This window comes from Sparus aurata, chromosome 17 (assembly GCF_900880675.1).
Source record: "Sparus aurata chromosome 17, fSpaAur1.1, whole genome shotgun sequence".
Classification (NCBI taxonomy): domain Eukaryota; kingdom Metazoa; phylum Chordata; class Actinopteri; order Spariformes; family Sparidae; genus Sparus; species Sparus aurata.
In genome coordinates, this window is record NC_044203.1 from 32,108,317 (window position 1) to 32,125,537 (window position 17,221).

A 17,221-nucleotide genomic window follows, 5' to 3' on the forward strand; every position below is an offset into this window, starting at 1 on the left:
ACCCCACGCTCGAGTCAAAGATATCTGCGCTTCTTGATCAACAACTGTTTTTTTTGAAATCGAGAGTTTTGTTAAACCTCCAGCAGAGAGAAGGAAAAAAAAATAAAGAAAGAAACGTACATTTTTTTTTTTTTTTTTTTGTCCATGCATCAATTGTGCAGAAAACTTTGCGGCTCTAATTTTAAGCTCTCTCCGCTGCAGAGATGCCAAATAGATTCTGCGATGATAATTCAAATCACTTTCTGCCTCTCGCCTTATTTAATTCTTTTTTTTTTTTTTTTTTCCTGGTCAACACCTGTGCCTGCTATTGTGTGTGGCTCCCTGCCAGCAGACACAAAATCCAATACCTGTAGCCCATATTAAATTCAAATTTACAAAAACAACCCTTTTCTCTTTTTTTTTTTTTTTTTTTTGGTCGTTGTCGTCAGATTTAACGCGCCGTCCTGTTTCCAGCGCAAAGTTGACCGAGTTATTTTATGAACCCGATAATGAAAAAAAGACAAAAACAAAACCTGCTCTTTTGGGTCCGTTATCGCTTCACTGTGGAGCGATTTAAAACAGATTTGAAGTTATGAACGTGACAAAAAAGATGTGGGGGGGAAAAGGATGTAAAATATACAAGTCAGCTTTCTAATCACATGTCGCCACAATGATCAGAACCTTTTGTGTCCTCTGACCCGTAGAACCACTTCAATACAAGACTGTTTGTTCTGTTTTTAGAGAGAAATTTCACAATAATTTACATGAATAAACAAAAACTGGAGGAAAATATGACAAAAATAAACACGCTGCACCAAAAATCCCACTCCTTCACTGCTCACTGTATCATAGAAACTCCACAGTTTACTTCTTAGCGAGCCATAAATTCAGACTTTGGACACAGATGCAGAGTTTTACATCGTGGTCTGGTACTTTTCTGCTCTTTTCGAGGGGAAGAATTGCAGCTTCACAATAAATGTAGTAAATATTGTGCACTTTTTAGCAAAACAGGGAGTTATTTTAGTTGAAGTGTGAGCTGAGACACGTTTGTCCTTTCTTGTCCCGTTCACTGAAAACAAAAACTACACTTCAACGTCTCTTTAAAATATAAAGTCAGGCACTCCAGAGCAGCGCGCCGCAGAGATGAAGCTGCGTCATCGTTATTGATAACCCGGGCTCCACGCTGAACCCGTGCTCCACCTCACACAACTCTGGAGGTTTGCTCGACGCGGCGACGTCTTCATCCGGATGTTACCCAGCGGCTCAGCTGTGGACAACAGTGCCTTTCAGTGGCACAACGGAGGAAAGAGCTCAGAGGAGACGCAGCTCAAACACTGAGTCACATTCAGGTGCAGGAGCGCTGAACCGGCTCAGGAGTTTTAAATGTCACGTCATTTAGACAAAGAAGTATTTAGTCAAACTATCTGTTAACTGTTACCTTCAAAGTTTGTCCACAAAGTTACTAATACACCGAGTTTGAGAGGACGACTTTGTACTTTTACTTAAGCTAAGAGCTAGAAAGGTGGCAGGGTCCGCCACATATGAACAAAGTAAAACAGCATGAAATTGTCCTTTAAGGTCAGTTTATTCATTAAGGCATAAAAAACACATCAGTCAATTAAGATCTTTCTCTTCTCAGTGAAATGTCTTCCCCAAAACTACGTAGTGCACCTTTAATACCAGCAGTTTTACTTGTAATAGTGTAATATTCCAGTAATGTAACTGGATTTGTAGTAGAGTACAGATTGTCAGCACTCCATCAGTGAATATTCACTGAAACAATACAGAGGATGTGACCTGAGCACCTACTGGCCTGGCAGACTGGAGTTAACTGGTTTTAACGGCACTTTCCTGTTTTATTTCATGTATTTTTGGGCCTTTTTGTGGCTTTATTGACGAGACAGTTTGAGAGATGACAGGAAACTGGACAAGAGGGTAATATTTGACTTCGACTGCAGGTTCAAACTTGATCCGTTAACATTTTGGGGTATGAAGGACACACATTTGATCTTCTTCTTGCATCCAGGGGCTCAAAATGTGCAGCCAAATGCAGTAAAATATCCAAGATGTTATAAAACAGTGGTGGTCTGTGGAGCGGAGGCCAGTATGTGAAGACTGTGAGTCCGCCGGTGGATGAAAAGTAACTTGGCCTTTTTCTTTCTGAGGAGGAAATGCAGATGTCTCTTCCATAAATCTTTTATTAATTATAATAAAAGCAGCTCATGTTGGTACATCTCACATGTAACCTTCCTCCTCCTCCTCTTCCTCACTCTCTCCTGGTTAAACGTCTTGATTATCTGCAGTCTGGACTCGGAACTCTTCCTCCTCCGCTGTGTGAGTGCGTCTGCACGTCCTCCAACAATTAATGCATCCAGCGTGGACTCGTTAATATTCCGCTCCATCCGGCTCGCAGATGTAAAAAGCGTTTCTCAGCTGACACGCGTAATTACTGTGATGCGTCCCCGGAAAGGTTTCCGTGTCTGAGCGCAATTTTCAGAATAACCCAATTATTGATCAATACAATTAGGTGTGGGGAGGAGGGTGGGGGCGTCAGGTGTGTGGCGCGTGCGTGAGGGGAAGCGAGCGCGCGCAGAGGAGGAGGAGGAGGAGGAGGGCTGGTGACCTGTAATCACCGGGAACAGCGGGGACTTAATGATGTTTTGGTCCGCTGATCAAATTTCACATTTTCGCACAATCATTTTGGGCACCTGCGCAGAAACACAAAGCCTGGGCGGAACCGGTGGCCCGTGTGTGTGTGTGTGTGTGTGTGGTCTTCATCGTGTTAATAATACACGCACACGCAAAGTTTGTTTTCCAGTTTTCTCTCAACTTTGTGGACACACGCGCGCCACACGAGGCACATAGATGGAGATTTGTCGCCCTCTACTGGACTCTGTCGGTCACGACACGCTGCTGCGTTCAGGTGCTCCTCGTAACTTTTGCTTCGCTCAGTCTTAAAGAGAAAAATCGCCCCATTAATTGTCCTTGGGAGGGTTGATTTGATTTCAGACCTCCTGTGTGAAGCGGCCGGATGGTCGACAGACGACACGTGAAGCATGAAACTAATTCAAAGAATGAACACGTGAGATTTACTAGAATATGTGGTTACATGTTCTAGAAATCCCTCATTTGTTATTAATCAATCATACGTTGCTTTCATAATACTTATGACATCAGATGTGCATTTTAACATCTGACCTCCACAGTGATGAAATGTAATTTGGTACATTTACTCAGTTACACTACAAACTGAGGTACTTGCAATTTATTTGATCATTTATGTTTTTTAAATGCTGGTATTAAATGCGTGCACGAGGTTAACAAATAAAATAAATTATAAGTATGTAGTTACATCTTCTAGACAATGATTTATATGCCTTTGCATAAACTGTAGAATAAGACTGATCGAGGTACTTGAGTAATTTCCATTTCTGCTACCTTCTTCTTCCACTGCACTACATTTTGAAGTATTGTACTTTTACTCCATTACATTTATTGATAGATTGAGTTTATAGTTACTTTGCAGATCATGTCACTTGAATATCTAAATTTTCTGCTATGTTCGACTTCCATTCTACATTTTGGAGGCGAATATTGTCCGTTTTACTTCACTACATTTATCAGATCATTTTAGTTACATGCTGCATCAGAGCCACTGTGGTGTATTCTAATTTAATTAATTTATCAACAATGGGATGTTAAAAAGTTCCAATAATCCCAAAAAATAATAATTCAACCCATAGTTTACAATATATACATACATTTAAAAATGCATAATTTACTTTAATGTATCTGATTTAAACCAATTTAAACCAATATTTGAACACTATTTCTTCAATTAAAAAAATTTGGCAATTAGCAGCAGTCCAAGGACATTAAAGCACTACAAAATAGGATTGTATTCAGTTAAATATTAAAATTCAGAAAATACATTCTTTCCAAATAAAGAGAAAAAGCAGTAATAAAAAAGGCCAGAGACAGACGCACTGCTGCCCTCCTCAGAAGTAGAACCACTTCGACTCCACATGGTTGATCCGACATTTCCAATTGTACTTGAAGGCAGCAGCCGTGTGTTTACGTCGTGGGCGCGATAAGCATTATGGGTACAGCATGGGGTGAGTTGCATAAGGTTACCAAAGGCAACAGTGTCAATGGTGTCTGGTCCAGCCCGGGTCCGTGGATCTCACGCCGCCGGTAACGCGGCGTCCTGCCCGCTGTGATGCAGCGCATCGGCAGCCTCGCTGCATGCCGGGAGCTCGGCGGCCTCGCGGCGTGCTCATCCGGACTCTACCCCTGGAAGAAGGGCCCGACCTGCGGCAAGGAGCCGGCAGCTCACCGGCGGTGGGCGGGTGTGTGTGTGCGTCCTGCGCGTCCTTTCACTGCGGAGCATGCAGCCCAGGGTCGGAGGTTGTGCCGGCGGAGGGTCGTGTTCGCCGGTCAGAACCACAGACTGTTCTGCTCACAGCCGCCCCGGACCACCGAAAGTCGGCCTGCTATCTCCGTGGTCGGCATCCCGGATCCGATCACATGGTTCCGGTGTAAATTCACCATGTATCTGGTCGAACTATTCTTTGAGTTGGACCTGAACTCTGCAGAGTTTCACAGTGGAGTGAAGCAGGTAAAAGAGCTCCAACACAACCACACCTCACTGATTCAGGATCAGTCAGTAACAGCTGGGAGACAGGTCTCCATGTCAGGTGGCGGGTTGGACTATTTACTGGATTTAGATGTAAACAAAAAGAAATTAAATTAAAAAACAAGAGGTTTTACAGAGGTCAGACATAAAGTTTATATATGACCATAAATATTCATTAGATTTCACTATATATTAACTCATATTACACAAAATCCTGATGAGAAAGCAGTGATCTCACCACAGGGTCTGTTTGGTTGGAGCTTTCAATCACATGACAAGATGTTAAACCTGGTTTGAAGACGGTTAACAGTCACATGAACGCAACAGGGGTGACGTGAGGCTCTGACATCATCCACTGTGATGCAGGAGAATAAGTCACCTTGTTGTTCCTCTCCCATCGCAGGCTCTGATCCACGTCTCCGAGCTGATGTCCAGCGGCAGATACCACAGGCTGGTAGGATTAGTGTCCAGAGAGGTAAACGCATCATGCACACACACACTGGAGCAATATTTAAATGAGAAGCAGATGTTTTAATCACCTGTTGTATGATGAAAATCTGCACGTGTTGATGAATTTGACTCTTTGCTTTTGGGGCATTGTTGTTATTTTCAAAAGAAGCAACACACAGCAGATTGTCCTCCTGAAACCTTGTCTTCAGATCAGTCTAGCTGTCCAACACTTAAATAAATCCTCCTAAAATGTAGGTCCAAATTCACTGAAAGGGTTCAGCTGGGAACAGGATTAATCAGGATGATCTCCCTTGTTATTTCAGATGATCGACTATGTCGAGACGAAGTGCAGGTCTCTCACCGACGCTCAGAGGCAGCAGCTCGCCGTCACGATGGAGGATATTGTATTTATGTTGCCGGAAGACGTGTCTGTGGTCTTTGATCAATACGGTGAGTTGCAGCATGTGTTACATCGGGGGCGGCTTCTGCTCAGTCGAGGTCTTTTACAACCTGAGCTGCTCGGCTGCCAGGTTGGAGTGTACGTTATGAAATAGATGCTGTTAGTCAAAGGTCATAAAACCGTCCATGCTCAGGCACGGTTTCAGAGCTGCAGTCTCTCACTACGTTTACATGCACGTTAATATTCCTCTACTGTTCAAAAAGGTTGATAAAATTTCAGGTCACGTTAATGGAATATTCTGAATGAGGCCTAACTCTGTCAATTAACTGATTAGTTATCTGTAGGTCTATAAAATGTTGAAAAGTCCAACACGAAAGCTTAAATGTCTCTTTTTTTCCACAACCCACAGATGAGATTAGACATGTGGGATATCTGAACATGATTTGAGTTTTAGGAGGATTTTTCGGACATGTGTACATGAGCTATTCGGAGGAAAAGGCTCAGTCGGGGTTTTACTAGGGGTGTTCCAAAATATCGATACTACAATATATCGTATCATAATGTAAAAGAAAAATATACTTTATTATTTTTTTTGGCCCACCACCACCACCCCTCTTCGGAGGACAACTTTATCTTTATTCAAACATAGGTATACAACCAAATAAAATAAAAAAAAATGGTTTAAGCAGCTCCGAAACCCACACATATCGATATATTTAATGATAGTTGTAGTCAGTGTGTGTGTGTGTTAAGAAGAGTCACTGTGCAACATACTCTTTGTTTACTTGGCTGTCATTCATGTGAAATTGATTGACAATGTTTTGTAATTCATGTGAAATGGATTCAGTGCAGTCAGTAAATTCTGAATTTCTTCAGTGACACAGATATCGTGATGTATCGTGGAAATTTCTTGCAATATATCGATTATCGCAGAATCGCTGTATCGTGATATTATCGATATCGTTGGCAAAATATCATGATTGTATCGGATTGCGAGGTAACTGGTGATACCCAGCTCTAGGTTTTACTGCAGTTTTTTGCGACACGCGGCTCAAAAGAAAAGGCTGCAAACTCTCACTGGAAGGAGAAACACACTTGCTTGTAGACATTATCAAGGATATGGACACACACCAATATGACAGCACTGACATATTCAAGAAGTGGTTGAAGCCAAGACGAACAAGACTGACTGAAACATTAAATATATTCCTCTCTGCTTCCTGTCTTCCTCCTTACAGGTAGGAAGTTCTGCCACGTCGTCTTGAGGTTTTGGATCCTGTCAACACTTGAAGGCCCCGATGACCCCGAGGGCATAAAGATCTTTAAAGTGGCCCCAAGTGAAGATGGACAGCCACAGAAGAAAGTAGTGACGGCGGTCTACGAGTAAGGACTCGGCTTTTAACGTGCACATGCATCTAAAAGTATTGATTACAATCGGCTCTTCCCTCATTCAGCTCTGACTCGAACAAATCACTTCATGAATTGTGTGCTGCCTCTTTTTTTCCTAAATCTTAGTTTTGATCATTAATTTGCTCAGACATCAAGTGCCAAAAATCTCTGTTTGGTTTATTTCTCTTTTATAGAGCGTGCTGAATCACAATTTAAAAAAAAATAAAAGGGTACAAATATTTACTTAGAGAGATAATTATATGTTGGCAAAAGCTCAAAGTTACCTGCAGGCTTTCCAACATATGGCACGTCTGTTTTTGTTGGGTGGGTAACAAAGCCACAGCTGACGGTGGCGAGTTAAAAGAACTTCTCAAATATACGTGAAAGGATAGTTGGAGAGAAATGTTCCAAAGAGTCACGTGTGGGTGGATGAGAGTTCATCTAATATTTAATGCCTCGTTTGGGGGGGGGGAAAGGCTGAAAACTGCGTATTTATTTCACTGAGGACTGCAGCTGATACTTTAAAGAAAGAAATATTAATGATAGCACCGACTGGAAGAATAAATCAAAGGCGAGCGAGAGACGATGCTGAATATCATGCAGGCATTATTGTGGCTCTTTGTAGCCAGCCGTGTTATTTACTTCATGTGTGAGAAGGAGCTTGTTAAAGAAACCGGTTCTGATTACGTACGATTCTGTTACTGCTTCACTTCAGAAGAACCGTTGATATGATTTGCTGCTGTAACACAAAAAGGGGGGAATAATTTAACTCGGCGTGTTAAAGTCAAAGCCTCTTTCCATTTCCAATCAGTAATCCAGTTAGTTGCTGGACCTCATGGTGTGAGTGTTCTACCTAATGCCCACCTATCTAGTTAGCCAGACTCTCTTTCTCTATTGTTTCAGGTCTTAGAAAAGCCTGTTAAGACTTCAAATGTTATCCCGAAGGCTAGAAAACGGGGAGCTTGGCAGGATAAGAAAAAAGCCATTTTCAGAATCCTCACCTCATTGTTTTCAAGGTGAGAAAAGAAGCAGAACTTAGTTAGAGTTGAGATTACTTTTTCTCCACAACTTGCACCACTAAGAAGAATTTAGGATGTGTGTGCAGCACCGGGTATGCGTGATTTAGCTCTGTTAAAAATCCTCTGGCTCTTTTCGTTTCCAGGTTCCACAAAGAGCTGACGACAGGAGCCTCTCCTGACTGGAAGGTGGAAACCATTTGGCACTGGAACTGGAAAGCATCTGAGTGATTTTACTTGATACAGCAAGACAATTTGTCAGTCATCAGGACAAACTGGGACGTTGCGCTTGGCTTAATTTACTTATCTCTGAAAGACAACTTGAAACTGGACCACGGACAAAGTGAGCAGCAGATTGTTGAATAGACTGACTGTCTATTTGCATCACATTAAACGGGACCCGGAGCCACAACACTGAACCTTAACAGACGACTGAAGACCTCAGAACTTTTCTGAACCCGCCTTCCAACTTGATGTTCTCCTCAGTTGCCTTTTAAAGACCTCCTCCAGGGATGTTAATTACACAGCATACTGTACACCTCCTCCTCCTGTCCTGCTGAACACCGCCAGCAGTTTTTAGCTTTGACACAGTATATAAACAGAGTTATGAGGTTACTGGAGGAAGACTTTTAAACCTGCTTAAAATATCTGTTGAGCGTGTTGGCAAAAAACAATAAAACTTCACTCCAGGTTGGTCCATGTATTAGCTTTTTTCCCCCAGAGCTTTCTGCTACATTTCACGATCTTCCTCTGCCGATGGAGTTTTATCATTTGTCTTTGCAGGACTTACAGGTAAGGTGGAACTTTGCTTGTTTACGGTCGCTGTTCCGTACTTAATGTAGGTCAGGTGATGACAACTGAGAAGACTGTCCTTTAATGAAGACCGTGAGATTTGGCTTGAAGTTCCAGAAAAAGCTGAAAACCGGACCTTTTTTTTTCTTGTCAAACCTCTTATTCCAAGGTCAAGACTGAACAGTGACTCTAAACTGTTTGTTTGTTTGTTTTAAATCTTTTAAATTTGTTGCATCAATAAATTGCTTGATTTCAGCACCACACTGTCCTCTTGAGCCTTCAATTTATTGCCACTCACAATCCTCATTTATATCTGACTTTTTTGAAAGTTGCACTCATAAAACAAGGGACTGTACAAAAGGTGGTAAGGGGGCACTGAAACTTGTGTTTCAGCTGTGTAAAAAAAGAAAAGCAAAGGCCCTCCCCAGCGTTATGAGTATTTTCTTAAAGCCGCTTTATTGTCATTACACCCAGGTGCTACGAAACATTTTTGGGCAACAGCACAGGTAGACATTCTTGCAGTCAGCACACTCCTTCAAAAGTTGCGGCATTGTGTCCTTTTTATTGTGTCAGATCTAAGGCACACCTGTGCATTAATCATGCTGTTTAATCAGCACCTTGATATGCCACACCTGTCTGGTACTTGGTGAAATAAAAGGAGAAGCGCTCAATCACAGATTCTGATAAATATGTGCTCACCATTCAAGAGAATTTACTTGTGCAGACAAAAATAACATTTTACTTCAACCTGTCAAAAACAAAAGTGTGGCGTTTATATTTTGAGTGAATTTAAGTAACTATCAACCATATTACTGTCACTGTATCACCATATCACTGTAAATATACAGTCAAGGTTTAAAAAGAAGACTCAATACATTTCATACTGTTCCTATGTTTGCGACATTTTCTAGCTTCAACATCAAAGGCTGATGAAACATCCAACTCTGCATTAGCATTAAAAGTGAAGTCCTCATTTTTCATTTCTGAATTCTCTGCACGTGATTAATAAAATATATAAGGGGCTGAATATATTAGTGTTGTGGTACTTGTGATAACAAGCAACAGGCAACGAGATAATCCATTTTCCATAGTCAGTAGGAGGATGTGTATGTTCTGGTACATGGTTTTCAAAAAAAGTGCTTTGTGGATGAACAGGAGATCTCAACACTAGTCTTCTACCAAGTGGAAATAGTTGTGCTGCATCGCTTCGAGCAAAAGCAACAAATTAGACTACAAAAATTCTCCAGCCGTTTAACTTTAATTCAGCCTGCGTCTGAGCCGCCGGTTATTGCCAGAATCGTGTCACTTGTCAAAAGCATCACGTCTGACAGGCTCGTGAATGCTGCGTGTCATCCCATTCTGTTAAAGCTCGCTGCAATATTATTAATGTTGACAACATATCTGACAAACAGAGAGGATTCTGTCATTAGCGGCTGCTAATTCATGCATAATGAAATGCGCTGAGGATTATTCTAATTTTTGCTGCATAGTAATATGTGGTCCTGGAAGTTTGCGTGGGGGTTTTTTGGTTCCAGTGGAGCATCTTGCAGAGTCGTAATGAGATTAAATGAGTGCGGTTAGCTTAGCACATGTCAATATGCTCATGGATATGGTGAGAGCACATTAAACAATTTACCACGCCTGTGCATCACTCAGTTTAATGGAAATTAACAAGAAAACAAAAGCAAGTGGTGAATATACAAAAAGCTAATGGTTTTTTTGTTAGTTATGTTACTGTTTTGTGATGTTCTGACATGTGGATCAGACGAGGCGGCGTGCCAACCTGTTTCATTAATCTTGTTAGCGAAACAGATTGCAAACAATTCTTCATACCTCTTTGAGAGTCTGCATGTCTGCTTGCATGTCAACATGTGTCTCAGCTCCAGGAAGCCATAAATTAATTGCGGTATCTCTGTCAGACTCCTATTTTAAGGTTGATTAATAGAATTACAAGATAAATATGCTTGTAAATCAAATCTAATACTCTGACAGGACTAATGATAAGGTGCGGGGAAGGTATCTCTCTGGATTTACTCGGGTCTTTCACCAGAATAGAAACAGTCTGTTATTAAGTCCAAAGCTATTAACATTTCACAGCAGCTTAGGTGTACAAACAAAATGTGACATGTTGCTTCCAACAAAAGAAAAAAGGTGGCATGTTGACATGTTAACAAATGAGCTGTTTCTGTGCATGAAATTGTATTTTTTCATTTCAATAGGGAAATTGATTCTCTCATAATTTGTTTACTGGCATGTTTATCTCTGAATTTGCGGTGGTATCGATAAATATTGTTTCTCGTGTTGACTGCTAATGTTTGTTGTGCAGGCTGATAAACTATAAACAAAACTCACTTTCTTTTTATGCCATTCAGCTTCACATGCAGAACATTCCCCACTGTGACAGTTTAAAGACACTTGGCGATAGCACAACTGCCAGGTACTTCAGATGATTGTTGACTTCCACGTGGCATGAAAATGATGTCATCAGTATCTCATTACACTTAAACATCTTGGAGCGACAAGATGTAAGATGTTATGAGGAAACACTGTGCCCGTAAACGCATCTTGAGTGTTACATCGCTTTTATTTCCTTGAGTACGTTACGGAAAACCTCGACACAAACCTCCCCTGCCGGATGCCTCATGGATGCCAACTTCCAGGCCTCTTCAAACACCTCCTCAGAAATATTCACACCCACATTCCTGAAGATTTCTGCAATCTGCGAAGGAGAGGGAGACAAGTTATGACTGTGAGATGAATGTAGTTGTTGTCTTTTACTTTTTTTTTGCCAAACTGCAGCCCCAGGAGACCTAAGACGTTAAATTAAGACAACAACTAGAAAAGAATGAAAGAGTCAGGCAGTGATGGATCACAGAGAACTGATTCAGTACTGATCCAGTCTCCATCCATATTTGTCAAAAGTGGACACTATTTAAAAAGATTCGAGTTGAAATTTGAAGGAAGTCAGTGACATTCAGAGGCACTTTGAATATTTAATAGAGCATTAAACAGGAACGACTGTCTACTATATTAAGCTAAGAAATTACCCGTGCATTCAACCATGAACAAAAGGCCAAAAAGATGTTTCCTATCTCTGTAGCATCACGGAAAATAGGAAGAATGGAGACATTAGAGCTTTTGAACGTCAGAGACATATTGTATGGTAAGTTACTCTGGACAACAAGTCTGCCAAATGAATGTTCTGTATGTAATGGCTAAAACATTAAACTGTTGAGTTTCTGTAATTTCAATGACCTGTATGAAGGAAAAACAGCAACATCAGATGTGACATAAGAGAATAGCTGAAAGTGAACAGTGAACATAAGTCTTCTCTGATATTACCTGAATTAAAAACCTGAGGAGAACCACATCTTCTGTGGGTCTACACCTTTAACTGTGAGTAGTCACTCACTTATTTAATTTAGGTACACCTATGCTGATGTTGGTCATACCTCCTGCTTGGTGCGAGGACAGAAGAAGTGTTCTTCATGAACACCCTGAAGGGCGTGAACTGATGGATGCAGAAGATCTCGAGCTGTTGCAGCACCGTAGCTGGTTTTGTCACTGACTCTCTTTAAACGTGGAGCTGGAAGGTCGGAGCGCACGGACGGGATCCCGAAGGTACGACTGTCTATGTGAAGAAAGACCACATGTACAAATATGTTAAACTGGTGCTTATAAAACTACTCATATCAGTCAAAAGCAGATGATGTCCTCACACAGGCCTGTAATGCTGAAAAATATTTGCTTAAATACAAAAATACAATTATGACTAGATAGATAGTATGACTATATAAGTCTGAATAATGCTGTTCTTGGTTATTTCACCGTTGACATCGCCCTTTTCTCCAGAACACACATTTAGAGCTATGTTATAATATATATGCTTATCAAATGCACACTGTACTTATCTATTTCTGACTTACTTGATGTAAAGTTATCACTGACAGGCCCGATGAGTGAGGAGGAGGTCATGAATTGGTCTTGGACTGCCCTGGGTCGCCTCAGGGTCCTAAGGGTTTTCAAAGAGCTGCCTGGCTCAATAGGCTCCAGGTCCTCAGGTTTAATTAAGGCCTGAGAGACAAGACGCTCTTCAGGATCAGCAGATTCTGACGAAGGCCTCCTCTCCGTGTTGGCTGGAGCTGAGCTCGTCTGACGCTCTGCAGGAGACAACATAAATAGAAAGTGCTCCAGAAAATATCCCTCTGCACAAAACCTCCACATTGTCCTAAAATCTAAAGTAGCATTTTAAGTCTTGTATTGACAAATTGACAAATACATGACAGTGCATTTAACTGACCGTTTGTCAGAATGCGTTGCTCTCGACTCTTGATGGGCATCTTGTCCTTCCAGTTGAGAAAGTTAGCAAACTCCAGGAAGTTGATAAGGCCGTCCTTGTCCATGTCGCAGTAGTCTATCAGGTCGTCCAGGACCTGCCCGCTGACACCCAGCTGGAACTGATCGCACACTGCCTGCAGGTCCTCTTTGTCAATCATCCCCTTGCCTTTCTAGTTATTTAGGGAAAAAGATGTATATGAAAAGGTTCAACGACTACATCATGCAGATTTTGCTCTGATTTCTTTGATTATTCTTTGGCATGAGAAGATTTGTTTATGAAATCATGGCACATTGACTTTGTACACTTTCTAACTGTACTTTTCTCGTTATTCTAAATTTAATAAGTTGAATAATCAGCAGGTTAAAAGTATAGCAAGTTAGAAAGGTGGTTCAAGGTGTCAGGCAGCCTGAAGTCATTCCAGTCCTACCTTGTCATAATGTCTGAACGCCTCCAGCAGGGAGGGGAAGTTGTGGAAGTTGACCTTCTTCAGGCGGTGTTGCACTGCGCTGACTAGACCGCGCAGTTGATCTCTGCCTCTCACATAATGACCCGGCTTAGTGGAGTGGATTGTTTCTCCAACACCTGTGCAGGAAGCAGGAACAATGTCTCATGACTGGAACAAAAAGAGCTCAGTTTGTTTTATTCAGTTTGTTTATAACACTGTATCTGCTCACACATGGTCCAATATATAAGCCAAGACTGATCATTTTTACATAAACTGTACCAAATTCATCGGGTGGCAAGAAACTTCCAAAGGTGTGATCTGGTGGAATATTCAAGGTCTTTCCTCTCCTGAAAAGATGAGATTAATGAGAGAATGAAGTTAAAGTTTGTAACGTATATATAGAGGTCACATTATTAGTCAGAGGAAGTGTGACTGACACTTACATATTAATTGTTTTGCCGAGTTGTTGTGCCATCTTTTCCCTGTTCCCAGATCTCTTCCAAACATCATTTGCATTGTAAAACCTGTGGCAAAATAATATACACACATGTATAAACAAATTGTAATGGAAATGATCAGAATAACACTTTTGTCAATTTATTACAGCACTTACTTCTGTGTTTCTCCCAGCCAGTGGAGAGTTTTTCCAAGATTGCGGCCGTCGTTAAAATGAGGTGTGATGATCCCAAACCTGCCGTCTTTACTGTAATCACTCCAGTTGTACTTTCTGTCAATGCGCTCACCTTGAGAAGAGTAAGGCATCACATTTCAACATGATCAACAAGACTGAGTTGGTAGAAACAGTTAAGGCCTTGTGCATAAGATGTATTTTTCTTTTTACCAACAAAATAGGCATTGTGGCTACGAATGTAAGCGTTGTGTCCTTCCTGAGCTTCCCTCTCCAATTCCTCTGCTGTTTTTGGAGGGTTAATAATCTCACGCAGATCCACCCCTGGACAGAAAGGAAGAGAGACATTCAAACTAGAGGAGACTCAGTATTAAGAAACATATTGTTTTGTTAAAATCTGCACATTTTGGTAACAGATTAATATAATGATAAATATTTGCATGTTCATGATATTTGTGCCCTATTCAGACTTGATTCTTAAATAAAAAAGAACTGTTTCATGACCTTATTTGGTAGTGAACTTACCTCTAACTGTTTTCACACCATATGTGTTTTTGTCGTTACACCAAGTGGGAAGTCCCGCACTCTGATCATGGGACCTGCCAAGTGGCCCTTTTTGACTAGAGGCGAACACTGCTTCACTGAGCTCTTGTAACCTCTGCTGGAACAAGGTCTTTGGGGGGGGATTCAACAAGCTTCTGGCCTGTTGGAATTACAGAAAAATGAAGAACTTTTATCCATATTCTGGGTGCGTGTCATCAAAACCATATTTTATATTAGCACCCACTACATAAAACTGTGACTGATCTTGTTTTCTTAAATTGATCCATTAGCGGCAACCAAAAATTATGCATTATGGATAAGCTTAATGTGATTAATCAGGAGCATGAAGAATTTAAAATGTTGGTGCTCGAGCTAAGTAAGATATAAACCTCATCACCAAGAGGAGTAATACATGATTTATAATCTATAAATAAACCAACCCACAAAATCTGGGGCAGTAAAAACCCTCCTTATTGACCCACGAGGAGGTGTGTGTGTGCTTAGGCTGTACTCACACTGAGGGAAGATTTGGTGTTGATGCCATGAACAAGGGTGCTGGCAACATCTGGATCGTTTGCCTTCCCTTGGTGCACTCTGATAGCCCCTGGCTCCGGCTGGTTGCTGCTGCGGAATTTCCTTATCACCGGCGGGGTGCGGGGCTGAACAGTAGAAATGTCGGTGTATCAGAGAGTGAACATGCACCTTTAAATTTTTCAAAGCTGCCTGTGGCTCCAATTTATATTCATAATTTCAGTGGGGCGAAAGCACCCACAGATAAAACGGACTGGCCTATTGCATATATAGGCAGCGGTGTCAAGTCAAGTATCATAACTACAAGTAATTAGTAGTTGTGACAAACAAATTTCCCCGTCTGCAGGACATTCCAGTCTACTTCCAGTCTACTGACAGCTCAAAGCGCTTTACAATACATGCCACACTCACCCATTCACACATACATTCATACACTGATGGTGGAGGCTGCCAACTGCTCATCAGGAGCAATTTGGGGTTCAGTATCGTGCTGAAGGACACTTCGACATGCAGCTAGGGTGAGCCGGGATTTGACCCAGGGACCTTCTGATCCTCAATTAAAGGATGTCTGATTCTGATTCTGATAAAATAATTTACATGTATGCATATAGTTTGTACTACGGGTCGATTGATTATCAGCCTGGTCAATTATCCGATACAATATTCAGCCTTTTCCTGATTATTGTAGCGTTTGTTTTCTCAACCTGATTGTTGATAAAACAAGATAATTTAAACATGCACTCATTTGGCTCTAATGCAGCATTTAAATTAATGTAAATGCAGTAAGTGACGTATTTGTACCACAATTTTTTCTTAGGTGAAGTACTTGAATCAATGTATGCAGCATCAGTGCATATAGGAATGACCTCCATTGATAAAGACACAACACTCTGTACCTAACTACACAACACACACATTAAAAACTGGACTTACCCTCGCCTCTTCTTGTAAGCAGGTCTCTACTCTGTCTCCTACAGGTTTCAGTTTCCCAGCCTGGTGTTAAGAGAGAGAAAAAAACACAGTCACCAGCCAACTAACAAGAAAAATGTTTATTTAGCTCAAACTCTCCACAGCTCTTGACTCAATGTAACAGGAGTAGCTAACGTTAAGCTAACGCATCGTTAGCTAGCTACCTTAAAAGTTTGCTCACCTTCGGTATGTTCGGACTTGTGTCAGTACATGTCAGTTGGTGGTGTGAGTTGTTATTTCCGTCAGTCACACTCATCTTGACTCCAACTGTAGCAGCAGCAGAGGCACTTTTATCTGTTTTATTTTATCTAACTGGGACACTTTCCAACAGTTCTTCGAGCTAAATGCACCAAATTCTCCTTCAGTTGGCCTGCACCTGTTTGAGTCCTGTTGCCTAGCAACAGCAGGCAGCGCGACGTTAAATACAGGACGTGTCCTCGCGCGTCGTTCAGGAATTTTAAAAAATCTGACACATTTATAAATTATTAGATTATCAGACAAAGAAGAGTTTTCAGAAAAGATAATTAAAAATATGCAACTAGCTGTTTGTAATGCACGGACTTAACATGATTTCCCAAGGATCCAATATAGTAAAGTAAGATTTAGAATAAGAAATAATTTTGAAATATACATAAGATCCCCAACAGGGATGACAGGGATATAAAGTCTTGCATAATTTAATTATTAATGCCATTTATGTATTTATTTATCTATTTTTGATAAATTCAGAGGAATCCTAAGGATTCTTTTTGGAACATACAGAAAAAGAATCTAAACCTCTGAATAAAGAATTTTATTCAGACCACATTTAGTACAAAAACACGTTCGTGTTCATAAACTGCCCTAAAATCCTATATTTTTTTATTTTTATATTAATTTCAACCTTCACGTGAATCATTTTTCCACTAACATCAGCAAATATATATATATATTTTTTAGGATTTTAACCCATTAAATACCAGTTTGTTTACATGATGCTACTGTAAAAAACAAAACACAAATAATTTTTATTTTCCATACACTTATGTATAGTATTTTATAGCAGTTTTTGAAATGGAAGATTAATTTTGTTTTTCTTGCAGTAAATGTGTTCTTTCATCAGTT

At 40.8% G+C, this 17,221-nt stretch overlaps 2 protein-coding genes across 2 annotated transcripts; one reads left to right on the forward strand and one right to left on the reverse strand.

The window, feature by feature from the left end:
- Positions 1-4,053: 4,053 nt before the first annotated feature.
- On the forward strand, positions 4,054-8,925 carry LOC115568047 (m-AAA protease-interacting protein 1, mitochondrial). The gene is made up of 5 exons (XM_030395088.1): positions 4,054-4,597; positions 5,019-5,090; positions 5,389-5,515; positions 6,704-6,848; positions 8,017-8,925. Exons 1-5 carry the CDS (start codon positions 4,199-4,201, stop codon positions 8,099-8,101), a joined length of 828 nt encoding a protein of 275 aa, XP_030250948.1. The 5' UTR covers positions 4,054-4,198; the 3' UTR covers positions 8,102-8,925.
- Positions 8,926-11,227: 2,302 nt separating this feature from the next.
- efhb (EF-hand domain family, member B) lies at positions 11,228-16,510 on the reverse strand. Its single transcript, XM_030395087.1, has 13 exons — positions 16,299-16,510; positions 16,082-16,141; positions 15,133-15,276; positions 14,600-14,777; positions 14,288-14,398; positions 14,060-14,189; positions 13,890-13,970; positions 13,726-13,793; positions 13,429-13,583; positions 12,963-13,170; positions 12,589-12,822; positions 12,115-12,293; positions 11,228-11,381 (listed from the first exon to the last, which is right to left on the reverse strand). The coding sequence occupies exons 1-13, from the start codon at positions 16,371-16,373 to the stop codon at positions 11,235-11,237; spliced, it is 1,770 nt and encodes a 589-aa protein (XP_030250947.1). The 5' UTR covers positions 16,374-16,510; the 3' UTR covers positions 11,228-11,234.
- Between the last annotated feature and the right edge of the window lie 711 nt (positions 16,511-17,221).

Coding starts and splice junctions, on each gene's coding strand:
- LOC115568047 (XM_030395088.1), top strand. CDS start 4,199: ATGCAGCGCATCGGCAGCCTCGCTGCATGCCGGGAGCTCGGCGGCCTC. Junction 4,598..5,018: donor TTCACAGTGGAGTGAAGCAG/GTAAAAGAGCTC, acceptor CTCCCATCGCAG/GCTCTGATCCACGTCTCCGA. Junction 6,849..8,016: donor GTAGTGACGGCGGTCTACGA/GTAAGGACTCGG, acceptor TTTCGTTTCCAG/GTTCCACAAAGAGCTGACGA.
- efhb (XM_030395087.1), bottom strand. CDS start 16,373: ATGAGTGTGACTGACGGAAATAACAACTCACACCACCAACTGACATGT. Junction 16,142..16,298: donor CAAGTCCGAACATACCGAAG/GTGAGCAAACTT, acceptor TCTTAACACCAG/GCTGGGAAACTGAAACCTGT. Junction 12,294..12,588: donor CAGTGATAACTTTACATCAA/GTAAGTCAGAAA, acceptor TTCTTCACATAG/ACAGTCGTACCTTCGGGATC.